At 41.0% G+C, this 12,632-nt stretch overlaps 2 protein-coding genes across 7 annotated transcripts in view; one reads left to right on the forward strand and one right to left on the reverse strand.

Moving 5' to 3' along the window:
* Positions 1-2,614, reverse strand: part of LOC110296651 — a 29,929-nt gene extending 27,315 nt beyond the window's left edge. Inside the window, exons 1-2 of one of the 3 annotated variants that reach the window (XM_021165373.2) lie at positions 2,580-2,614; positions 2,304-2,477 (exon numbers count right to left, since the gene is read on the reverse strand). In XM_021165373.2, the coding sequence (XP_021021032.1) occupies positions 2,304-2,382 (79 nt within the window). In that variant the 5' untranslated portion in view covers positions 2,383-2,477; positions 2,580-2,614. Of the gene's footprint in view, positions 1-2,303 lie in introns of all 3 variants that reach the window. The other 2 variants (XM_029478573.1, XM_029478574.1) reach the window with 2 other exon arrangements.
* LOC110296650 (C-type lectin domain family 2 member G-like) overlaps positions 1-8,319 on the forward strand; it is a 9,709-nt gene extending 1,390 nt beyond the window's left edge. Inside the window, exons 2-6 of one of the 4 annotated variants that reach the window (XM_021165369.1) lie at positions 4,299-4,381; positions 5,090-5,215; positions 6,137-6,315; positions 6,795-6,901; positions 7,879-8,319. In XM_021165369.1, the coding sequence (XP_021021028.1) occupies positions 4,312-4,381; positions 5,090-5,215; positions 6,137-6,315; positions 6,795-6,901; positions 7,879-8,020 (624 nt within the window). In that variant the 5' untranslated portion in view covers positions 4,299-4,311 and the 3' untranslated portion in view covers positions 8,021-8,319. Of the gene's footprint in view, positions 1-4,298; positions 4,382-5,089; positions 5,220-6,136; positions 6,316-6,794; positions 6,902-7,878 lie in introns of all 4 variants that reach the window. The other 3 variants (XM_021165368.2, XM_021165370.2, XM_021165366.2) reach the window with 3 other exon arrangements.
* Positions 8,320-12,632: the final 4,313 nt, after the last annotated feature.

Below are 12,632 nucleotides of genomic sequence, written 5' to 3' on the forward strand. Positions count from 1 at the left end.
TCTCCATGCCATCCTGTGCACACCTAAAGTACCCTCCTCCACAGCTAATCTCCATGCCATCCTGTGCACACCTAAAGTACCCTCCTCCACAGCTATCCTGCACCCTTAAACAGACCCTTAAACAGAGTGTAGAACAGCGTCTTCTGAGGCATAGTAGCAGGTATGATTGGCTTGCTGCCTTTGACTGTGAGTTATAGCCAGGTTCCACCAAGTCCCATATTCCTCACAGTAAGCCAGAACACCTGTTGTGTTGGGAAAACTTACAAAAGTAAAGATTTCCTTTGTTCTTCAGACATTTCTATGTGCTAAAATTGGCAGACAGGTCCTCACAGCAGTGGCCAAGGTCCATAAAGCAACTGAATTTGGTGAAAGTTACTGTATCTGCTGTCTGCACACTGGGCTCTCTAGAAGCCACCGCAGCTTCTCTAACGTTTTCACCTCCTCTGACTGATACCCAAAGAGAAAGGTCACGAGTAATACTACTGTTTCTCAGGTAAGGGCTGAGGGGTTTGGGAGCTAGATGAACAACTATGGCCTTAAGAGAGTCCAGGACTAAGAATTAAGATGGCGATTTTCTAAAATGGCGGTTTATTCATCACCTTCTGAACCAGAGAACAAAACTTGGCTGCTATAAAGAAGTCCTTGCAAGTCTTTTTTCCTGACAGTGGTGGTCTCTGCTGGTGATCAAATCCAAACAATTCAAGGCCAGAGTAGGATGTGGTTTTTTGATTGACACATTAAAATGAACGCATACGCTCTTTGTTTCATTATGGTGAATATATTCAAAATCCCTTGGATTAGCTTTAGAAATACGTTATTATGAGCAGTATTAATCCTACTGTGCCTTTGAACAACAGATCTGATATCACTTTAAAGAAATTATTGTCTGTTCTGTCTCTACTCCCCGCAGCCACTGGTAAAAGATATTTTTACTTGCTTGTGTGTTTACAATAGCCAGCACATGGAACACACTAGTAGGCTTCTCTGCTGACTTAATAAGCCAATTTGAGCTGAATTAAAAGTAGAAAAGCATATTTAATTCAGAACACTTCCAGGGCAAGGTCACCAGTGTCAGGGCACAATGTGGAAGTCCTGCCCAGGCTATGGCAGGGAAGGTGTTTTTATAGATTGTCGGTGAAGGAAAATGACCTGTCTGCCACAAGCTGGGCTTGAGTCCCAGGGTGGTCACCTAGGCTGGGGAGAAGGTTGCTACAGCTGCCATGAATGTGGAACTGGGCTTTGGGTGCCAGGGCTGGGGTGGTGGGAGGTTCGTGGTGGGGGAGGCTCCAACCAAACAGACATCAGCATCAGTGGATGAGTGTGGAAAAACTGTGATACATACTCCCATATATATTGGAATACTATGCACTAGTAAGACAGGATGTCTTTTGTGACAACATGGGTGGACCTGGGTGACATGCTGAGACAAATTAGTCAGGCACTGAAAGCCCAACATTGTTCATCAGTTGTAGAGAGGTTTGTTAGCTAAAAGCAGACAGGAGTTTCCACTCTTTTCTTGGATTTGGAAAGATTTTTTAAAGCACAGTGCAGAACTAGAAATCACAATGAAACCATGCCTTTAGAATATGAAGGGGTTTAGAAATCTCCCAAGACTTACTTTCTATAGGGAGTGTGAGGAGGGCTGAGGAGTGCTCACAGCAACACATGGCTGAGAGGTGCTGGGGCTGGAAATGAGCACAGGAGAATTTATCATGCTATCTTTTTATATCCTGTAGAACTAGAAAAAATGAAGGCTGGGAGTTCTATGTGGATCCAAACTCCAAAAGCTCAGTGCTTAAAGCCTTCGTTCTAATCCTAAGGATCCTTTCCCTGCTTGTTAATGTAATAGAAGCTTCCTGGTATTTTACATGTGCGAAAGTGAGCAAAATGCAAGGGTTAAAGTCAGTGAAAACTCTGTAAAAACTATAATTAGCACTCAATAAAATTAACTCGTTTGGTATACATTTCTATGAATTTTGAAAACATATAGTCAGGTGTTCTTCATCAAGATATATATGGGCTGGAGACTTGGCTCAAACACTTAGAGCATTTATTGCTCTTGCAGAGACCTGAGGTTTCATTCCCAGCACCCAAATGTTGGCTCACACACCCACCTCTAACTCCATTTTCAGGGATCCAATATATTTTCTAAATTCTTCTAACACTAATCATGCATGTAGTACACATACATACATACATTACATACATACATTCTTACATACAGCTGACAAAGCACTCTTACATGTAAAATAAATAAGACTAAAACAGTCATTTTAAAAGTATATACAGAGCCCCTACCCTACCTGTTTCCCCATTGTCTGCTGCAGACACTCTCACCACTCCTCTGTCACAGCCATGAGTAGTCACCTTTCCAGATGCCATAAAATGGGTCCATGAAGCAGAGATGTCCCACAAGAGTTCTTTCAGCTTGTCAGGGGGTTCTGCTCATCAGTCACAGTGCAGTGCCAATCAGTATCCTGTCAGAAACATGCACTGCTGGTGAGATGCTGAGAGACCATACCCACAGCATCGCCTACACAGAATCATGCTCTGAGTTCAGAAATTTGCATGAATCTCACCAGCAAATACTATACAAAGAGGTTGTGAAAAGCTGTCAGGAAACTTCTAGAGAAGTGAGAGGAGGAAGTGAATAGTGGCAGTTGGGGGTCTCTTCTCAAAGGAAACTGGGACTTCCTGTAGCTCTCTGACCTCGTTTGCATAAGCTTACTTTCAGTCTTAGTTTAGGGACACTTTGGGGAAGAAGCTCTTGGGTGGGACATTTGGCCTGTTAAAGTGGCATGAGATAGGGCAAGCACAGGCATGTGTTCCAAGTTGTTTCTTGTGTTGAGAGGTTTACCTTGTCATCAGCTTGGGGATACTTCAATGGTCACAAATATGTCATTTTCACAGGGATCCTTAAAGCTGCTGCAAATATTCACATAAAGATGTCTTGCAACTTGAATTCCTTTCCAGCATGGGAATATGTGGGTAGGATGGGAGCATATCACATTTTACACTTACAAACAGCTTTGTAGTAGCTGTACAATTTAGCCTTAAGAAGTTGTTAGTTCTACCTCAACATGGACATCCACATCAATGTATAACCATCCTGTTTTGCAGACAGTGAGTTTGCTCTTAAATCTAAGATGATTTTGCCCAGGACAAGTTCACAAACATTCCCTTACTTTTCTAAAAATCAAATGACTTTATGATATTAAGTTTTGTGCTTGGATCTATATGTCTACAAATGGACTGTAGTAATTTGTGTCCATTAATTTATTTTTTTAGCAGGCAGATAGAAGGTTATTTCAGTAGCACACACTGGAGTGATGCTACCCTTTTTCTGTCTAAAGACTGTCCATCTCTGTTAAGTGTCTGTTGACCACCCACGTGTTTTTGATCTCATTGTGGAGTCCGGTTTTCTGCTGTGTTGTTTCAGTGTCGACTCTGATGCTAGCACCAGGCTTTCATTCCTGTTCCCATGAGAATATGAGACATCAGGTCAGGCCTTATGATCTTTCTGATTTTGACCTCTTCATTCTCAGAATAATTTTTGACTGTTAATTTTTGACTCTTTTAAATTTTCATATTACTTCTCATTCAGCTTGGTGCTATGATTTTTTTCTGAAGGCAACCACCCCTCTGGAATATGTTGCACATATATGTGTGTTCAGGAATTGTTGGCATGAGCAATATGGAGTGTTCTAGTTCATTATGTGTTTAGCGCTGCCTTGATTTTGTTCTTTATTTCAAAAATGTCACATGTATGAGTGCTTGGCCTGCATAGATATCTATGGATTGTGTGCATTCCTAGTGCCCACCAAGGTCAGGAAAGTTCTCAGAGTTCCTGAATATGGATTTACAGAGGTTTGTGAGCTTTTATATTGGTGCTAGATTTAACCCAGGTCCTCTGAAAGATCAACAAATGCTCTAAACCACTGAGCCAACTTTCCTTTTTATTTCTTTATATATTTACATGTAGTTTTTGTTATGCTGACTATGAACATCCTATATTTAGATTTGTAATTTTATGGTTTTTTTGGCATTACTGTCTAAGATATTAATTTCCACTCGACAGGACAATACAACTGATTTTACCATGCTGTTGCCCTGTCCTACAGTTTTATAAACTCATTTTTTTTTTACATCCAACGGTCTTTTGTAGATTTGTTTGGATTTTTATGTAGATAGAACCCTGTCATCTGTGAAAAGAAACACTTTCACCTGTTTCTGAGAAGCATAAACCTCCTTTCATTCTTTAAGAGACTCATTTTATGTATGTGGCTGTTTGCCTGCAGGTTTGTTCATAACATGAATGCCCAGCGTGTACAGAAGCCAGAAGAGGGCAATGGACCCCCTGGAACTGGAGGTGTGCAATGTTGTAAGCTACCTTCAGTTCAAGTCCTCTGGAAGAGCTGAAAGAGATCTTAATAGCTGAGCCATTCTCCAGACACCTGACCCTATTTCTTTGTCCTGGCGAGGACCTCCTGGGAAAAAGTCCACCCAGAGTAATGAGCAGACATCTGACTCTTGCTCTTGATTACTGGGAACACATTCATAATGGCACCATTGAGAGTGCGGCTGACTGAAGTTGGACTTACTGTTTTGTTTTTAGTGGATGGATTTTGTAGGGTTGAAGAATTTCCTTTCACTTCTATTTTCCACATATTTTTGCTGTTTATTGAGATATTTCTAATTTTTCCTCTTTTCCTATTTTGTTACTATGTCTAATTACATCAATTTATTCTCTAGTGTTTCCATAACTCCTTCTAGCCAGGGTGCTTTTTATGGAGCCAAATCCAGATTTTTGTTGTTTGCATTTCACTGGGATCCCCACTCCCTCCATTTTTGCTCTTCCATTATTCACCCTGAGTTCAGTGACCAGAAGGCTCCCTGGCAGAAGTTCTGTTCCCATCCTCTCTAGACTTCTTTCTACCATGGACATCCTTTGTGGACCAGGGCCTTCTCAAAAATGGTTGGCAGAAGCCTTTCAGGACCTGATAGGCAATTGTAAAGCAGACTTTGTGGTGATTTTATTTTATTTTGAGAGAAATTCTTAAAATTGTCACTCTTATATTCATATTTTCAGGTAAAATTCTCCAAGGAAAAGGTCTCATAAGTATCTCCCGTGAGTCTCGTGCTAAGCTTTATGCCTGCTATGGAGTGATCATTGTCCTCAGTGTAGCTATAGTTGCTCTTTCTGTTGCTTTGTCAGGTAAGTGACTTATTCTCCAAATTATATGACACTTTGTCCACATTCACATGGTCAGTTATACTTACTGACCACTGTGACCCAGGCATTGTGGGAAGGGCTCTGGAGAAATCACACTGGAAATTCCTGTTCTCTGGGAACTTAGGTTCCAGCTGGAAGGTGCAGTGAAGGAACACACAGTCTGTGGTGTACACAGGAGTCTTGGCTTGGCATCTGTGAGAAGATGAAATTCAGTATGCTCTCAACTGAGATGTCAGGGACATAAATCTCCTTGGGAAACTGTTCAAGGCAGAGAATAAAGAGAGGAAATTTCAAAGTAGGAACCTCAAAGGTGAGGACAGGGAAGAGTAATATGGCCAGGAAGATACAGTGCCTCCCACCATGACCTAGTTTAGTTACCAGGCTTAACTGAATTTTCAAAGTATTAAAAGGAAAGTTTCTGAAGTAAGGAATTTATAGGATTTTATTACCACAATATTCAGAATAGTGCAATAAAATCTTGCACTGTCCTCTTAAGTATGTAAATCATTTTTTAGTGCAATGTGTCCACACTGTATACACTGCCTACCCAAAAGTTCTCACTGCTATCTCAATTATCAGGTTGGGTGTCAGTAGGTGTCCCTACAGAGTGCTTGCTGCAGTAGCAATCCCTATTGTAGTAAATAGTCATCCAGAGCTCAGAAAGTGATGCTGTTATAGAAGTGCACTTCCTGGGAGCCCTACTGACAGTGAGCACCTGAGAGAATGGGACAGAGGCCCATGGTCAGAGGCCTTTAGATAAAGGCCCATCATGCTCAGGAGAGGATTCCTACAGATCAGTTAGGAAAGCTACCATCAGATTCATACCTCACAGCTGAGCTCAGGAGGGTGTGCCAAAGAGAGATGACCTGCTTGTCATGATTCATTGTATTCTCTACATTTTAGCAAGAAAGACAGAACAGATCACAATCAAAAATACCTATGCTGCTTGCCCAAGACACTGGATTGGAATTGGAAATAAATGTTTTTATTTTTCTGAATACACAAGTAACTGGACATCCGCCCAGGCCTTCTGCATGGCACAAGATGCTCAACTAGCTCAGTTTGACAACCAGGATGAGCTGGTAAGCAATGGGCAGGGAATGGTTTGTCTGTCTGTTCTGTTGAATATTTTATTGCCTTGAGATAGAGAGTTACAGATGAGGCCTCAGGAAGGATCTCATCCCAAGCACATGGAGACATAGGGAATGTGAGTGTGCGCCATTTGCTGATGCTTGACTTCTGACTGGAGCCCTGAGACAGTCAAGAAACATTCTCTCATGAAGTGCTCATAGTCAGCTGGAAGGTCAGATATGCCATTTTAATGGACACCTGGTGGTCATCAGTGTTTTCCCATATGCTGGCACATGTTGGGTACAGAAGGAGACAACTGATAATAACTGCAGTGGGAGGTTAACCCAGAACTGTCCAGGCCACAGAGGAATGTGACCCTCAGTTACACCCTCCTGTTATCTCTAGAGAAAGGTGTGGAGTGGAGAGACTCCAGGATCATCTGAAACAAAGAGACACATGTATTCTTGACTTTTTTTGTGTTTTATGACAGAATTTCCTAATGAGATACACGGGGAATTTTGATTGCTGGATTGGCCTGCACAGAGAGTCATCAGAGCATGCTTGGAAGTGGACAGACAACACTGAGTATAACAACATGTATGTTTTCATGATGTTTTTCTTCCATTATGTTCCTGTGTTGTGATATGTGTGTGTTGTGGCTATGAGAGATGAAAGTCAATGTCATGTGAAGCCAACTATACTGGGAAGTAAGAAAAAAAAATGAACCCTTGGGCTGGAGATGTGGCTCAGAGGTAGAGAGTGTGTTTACATGCAACAGCCAATCCCCAGAAAGCTCTACATACCCACAAACTTAAATCCTTCAGAGGTTTTCCTGTTTATTGGCCTTCATTTTCAAAGCCTTTACATCGTGTCGTTTTACTCAAAATATTTACCATAATGATGGTGTCTGGGAGTAGCTATTGTTTGGTCTGGCTCTAACTTAAATATTTCTGTTGTTGATAAATGCCCTGTGAGGGATATAGACAGAGCCTCAGACGGCCAGTGGGGGATCTGAAGCCCCAGAAACCCACTGCAGAATCTGCAAGCCTGAGATTCAGCACTCCACTATTCCCATGGCTGCACCTGTTCAGGAAAGCAGAGACTCTAAGCATATTTGGAACCTTCTCTAAAGTCTTGTCATCACTGAGCACCCAAAACAGTCCTCGGGTTTGAGCTGTTTTACTGGGATGGTTAATCACAGACTCAGTCACATCCATCATTGAAGCCCTTAGAGCAATTTACTAAGTGGGCATCCCCATATATAAAATGCCTAAAAACAGAATTGAAAATCACCCTTAGTGGGGTCACTCATGGCTGCAGTTCATTTGAACATGGCAGCAAGCACCAGCCCAATGCCTTGTACACACATTACAGGATTCACCATGGACAAATGACAAAAGAGTGGTGTTCAAATCCTGAGGATGTGAGACAGTAGGTATGAAACTAATGCAGGTGATTCCTCAGGGACTCTTTGATTCATATTACCAAAAAGCAGTGGAGACTGGTGAGATTTCATTACAGGAGCAAATGCAGTTCTGGGCTCTGCAGGCTTACTGTTTTTGGTTTCTTTTCAGGACTCTCATCCAAGGAGAGGAAAGATATGCCTACCTGAACAACAACGGGATCAGCAGTTCCAGGATTTATTTACCTCGGATGTCGATTTGTAGCAAGCTCAACAACTACAGCCTCCACAGCCAAACTCCTTCTCCTGTCTAGCATTTACCAAGAGACTCTTCTTAGCCTGTTATCTATGGGTGCTACTTTTCCCCCTATGGTCCCACACTGCTATCAACCGGGATTGAGAATATTTTATAACATCACAAATGAAAACCATGGAGTCTGGAGAGATTGCTCAGTAGTTAAGAGCACTGACTGCTCTTTCGCAGGTCCCCAGTTCACATCTGAACAACCACATGGTATCTTACAAACATCTGTAATGACATCTCATGTCCTCTTCTGGGGTGTGTGGAAACAGCTACACTATACTTACATATAATAAATAAGTAAATCTTAAAGAAGAAAAAGAAAACCATCTTAGAGAGGTGCATACATGGAGGATTACAAGACCATAGATGAGTTTTAAATAGATGTCAGCACTCATACCTTAAGCCTAAAGTACAACTATTAGTGAACCCTCCTTTTATGATATTAAGGTTTTGTGCAGAGAATTTCTTGTTTTGAATTTATGAGACCACAAAAACGAGTCCCACAATGTGCGTGTGACCTTTACTAATGAAAGCAGAATGGCTGGGATAGTGAGAAGCATCTGTAATCCCAGGTACCTAAGGGTTGAAACAGGAGGGTCTCAGGTTCACGAGTGGGGGCGGAAAGCACAGAAACACTTTAATAATGATAGGGAAGATGAGAATCTGTCTGTAGCATCCCATAATTTGGAGAAACATATTATACATGCTATTCAAAAATTCAAACCAACATACAGAAGAATTTTTCAAAAGTGTGTAAAATTAAGATTTACTTTATACTCTGCAATTTAAAAGATGAGGGTCATAGGCGAAATTTTTCTCCACTTTAGTTTTCAATATTCCAATTATACTGTTCTAAGTAAAATTACTTACTTATCCTGTTCTAAATGCATTTTATAAACAAATGCCATTTTAATTTCACTATTTTATGCCAGGAGCCTTCTGGCCCGGGCCAGGGTTATGGTGGGGTCTATATAGCATCACTACAAGATCCATCTTTGTGGATCTGCAGAGATCTGCTCCTAGGGAGAGTGCTCCTACTTAGCAATTGTTATATATGTTTAATGATAACAGGAAAAGCACATTAATAGCAGGAATCTTTCCTAAAATGAATACCTCATAGCCTTGCTTAATGAGGGCTCACCTGTCACAGATTATATAATAATCTGAGGTAGGCCACTTCAGGATGATCACCTGCTAGTTATTAGCTTGTCCCTTTATGGGTCCTGACAATTTTATTGTATTTATTTCCTATCAAATGTGAGTTAAACTCCTTAGGCATTTAATACTTAATTTTACACTAGCATGCACACTATTGGGTCTTTAAAAAAAGTATTTAAAATCTTATAGAGTTAGCTACCCCATACTGGTGATTCCCCAAAAGGACGAAATAACAGGCTAAAAAGCCTCTCTTGAACTCTTCATCCTTTCTTCTCCCTCTTGGTCTTTTTAAAGACCAGGTCGCTGAGGAGAAAGAGATGGAGAAATGGGGGAAGGGGAGGGGAGAGGGACATGGAGGGGGGGGGAGGAGGGAAGGGAAATTAATAAAAAAATAAAACCAAAACACTATATTTGTGCGGACTTCATTTATGCTTATTGCTTGTATGTTCGTATATATTTGCCCCACCTGTGCTGAGCAGACAAGCAGAGACAGCTCAGACAGAGATCAGACAGGACCAGAAGGGATCAGCTCCCTGCTTACTGTGAGTGGTGATGTGGATGCTGGAAACAGATCAAGAGCAAGTGCCCCTAACTGCTGAGCCATCTTTCCAGCCTTCTTGTCTCCCTTTTATTGGCACTGCTGATCAAGCTTTGCAAAAGTAGCATGTATCCCTGCAGTTTTTGTAACTTTTTTTAATAAGCTCTTGCCTAAATCTGTGACCCTCCTTAAGTAGCTGGGGTCACAGGTGTGTGTCACCACACCAGCCATTCTGCTTCTCATTACTGAAGACCAAGAACATTTTTTAATATGCTGATGCTATGCCCGCATGTGTGTCTGTGTAAGGGTGCTACATCATCTGAAACTGGAGTTATAAGCAGTTGTGGCTCCCATATGTGTAGGAAGCCGTGATAATACGTGCCGTCACTAGATGGCGCTAAGCTCCATTGTGCGCATGTGCCGGAGCAAATGCCCGCCAAGTCACTAGTCCGACCCCTGGGACATTTGAGACTGTGGGTGGAACCGCCAGTAGTATTAACACGTCACACCTGTGGGTATATATAGCAACACGTTTCTATCCTTCTTTGTTCTACCTCACGATTATGAATAAAGAGTAACCACGAAAGGTCTTGACTTGTGTTCTGTGTGCGTTCCTGCGGGACGGGAATAGCTCAGGACACATATGGGTGCTGGGAATTGAATCAGGTCTAATTCTTCTAATCACAGATACATTTTGAGTAAAATATTGTCTTTATTTTAAAGCCAGGTTTAATTATTTATTAGATGAATGCAAGAATATTTCACTCTGAAAATGACTTTCTCAGCCCAACCCCACATTGAGTCCTAATAACAGTGTTTTCTTGCAGTTCATTTTACTTCCTACATCCTAAGAGAAAGGTAGACTTTGGTCCCAGGGATGGTTCAGAGAAATAAATGTTAAACACTAAGAAAATGCTAATTTCAAGATAGTTAAAAGTTATCATTAATATTTCCATGATGTTTGTAGAACATGATTTTAATATTTTCAACCATTGATACTCAACAAACAGAATAGTTATTTTAAGATGTATTTTCTTGTTATGTCTCCCTTTTCTTTTCTGATTTTATTAAATTGAATACTGACTCTGTGCTCTCAGGTTAGTCTGGCTAAAGGTTTATGTATCTTGTTGATTTTCTCAAAGAACCAGCTCCTGGTTTTGTTGATTCTTTGTATACTTCTTCTTGTTTCTATTTGGCTTGATTCTTTTCTACCTTCTACTTCTCTTGGGTGTATTTGCTTCTTTTTGTTCTAGAGCTTTCAGGCATGCTATCATGCTGCTAGTGTAAGCTCTCTTCAGATTCTTTTTAGAGGCCCTTAGAGCTATGAGTGTTTCTCCTACCACTCCTTTCATTGTGTCTTACAAGTTTTTGTATGACGTGTCTCCATTTTCATTAACTTCTAAAAAGTCTTTAATTTCATTCTTTATTTCTTCCTTGACCAAGTTATCATTAAGTAGAGCATTGTTCAGCTTCCATGTGTATGTGTGATTTTCGTTGTTTTTGTTGGTATTTAAGACTAGCCTTAGCCTGCGGTGATCTGATAGCTTGCATGGGATTATTTCAGTCTTCCTGTATCCTTTGAGGCCTGCTTTGTGACCACTTATGTGGTCAGTTTTGGAGAAGGTATCATGAGGTGCTGAGATGAAAGTATATTCTTCTGCTTTTGGATGAAGTGTTAGATCCATTTGGTTCATAACATCTGTCAGTTTCACTGTGTCTCTGCTTTGTTTCTGTTTCCATGATCTGTCAATTGCTGAGAGTGGGGTGTTGAAGTCTCCCACTATTATTTTGAAGGGTGCTATGTGTGCTTTAAACTTCAGTAAAGTTTCTTTTATGAATGTGGGTGCCCTTGCGTTTGGAGCATAGATGTTCAGAATTGAGAATTCATCTTGATAGATTTTCCCTTTGACCAGTATGATGTCCCTCCTTATCTTTTTTGATAACTTCTAGTTGAAAGTAGATTTTATTCGATATTTGAATGGCTACTGAATCTTGTTTCTTGGGTCCATTTGCTTGGAAAAATTTTTTGCCACCTTTTACTCTGAGGTAGTATCTGTCTTTGTCACTGAGATGTGTTTCCTGTATGCAGCAAAATGCTGAGTCCTGTTTACATATCCAGTCTGTTGATGAAAGAAGCTAAAGGATGGAAAAATTAAAATATAGGGACATTTATAGATGCCCACTTGAGAGAATTTCATAGTTTCACAAGCATTCCTTGAAGCTGTCATGTGAGTTCACAGAAGAGCAGGGTATATGATACTGGTCTGATTAAAAGCCTTCCAGGCCTTTGTTTTAAGCTGTCAGGCTTTTGTCTTAGATCAAGGGGGTATAGGAGTTTTGCCTGCATGTATGTCTGAAAACCACATAAGTGAAGCAGAGGCCAGAAGAAGGTGTCTGAGACTCCAGAACGAGAGTTATACAGATGGTGTGAGCAGCATGTGCACTGAGAATTGCACCCTCCTCTTCTGCAAGATCAGCAAGCGCTCTTAATGAGCCATCGCTCCAGCCATTTACTCACAGTCCAAATATGGAATCACTGCTTTGCTGCTGGATGTTGCTGTATATTGCCTTTATGCATTCTGTTGCAGGAACAGAACACAACATTCCATAGTCATAAACATATTACTCTTTCCAAAATGCACTGTGTTTACTCATTTTTCATCTGTTGCACTTGGTTCTCTATTACACTCTGTCACACACTGACATGTCTTGCATCATTTTTTAAGGTAGCATATATTTGTTTTTAAAACACTTTTTATTAGATATTTTTTTCATTTACATTTCAAATGCTATCCTGAAAGTTCCCTATACAGTCCCCCCGCCCTGCTCCCCTTCCCACCCACTCCCACTTCTTGACCCTGTTGTTCCCCTGTTCTGGGGCATATAAAGTTTGTAAGACCACGGGGCCTCTCTTCCCAATGATGGC

The sequence above is a fragment of the Mus caroli genome, chromosome 6 (genome assembly GCF_900094665.2).
Source record: "Mus caroli chromosome 6, CAROLI_EIJ_v1.1, whole genome shotgun sequence".
In the NCBI taxonomy this organism is placed as follows: domain Eukaryota; kingdom Metazoa; phylum Chordata; class Mammalia; order Rodentia; family Muridae; genus Mus; species Mus caroli.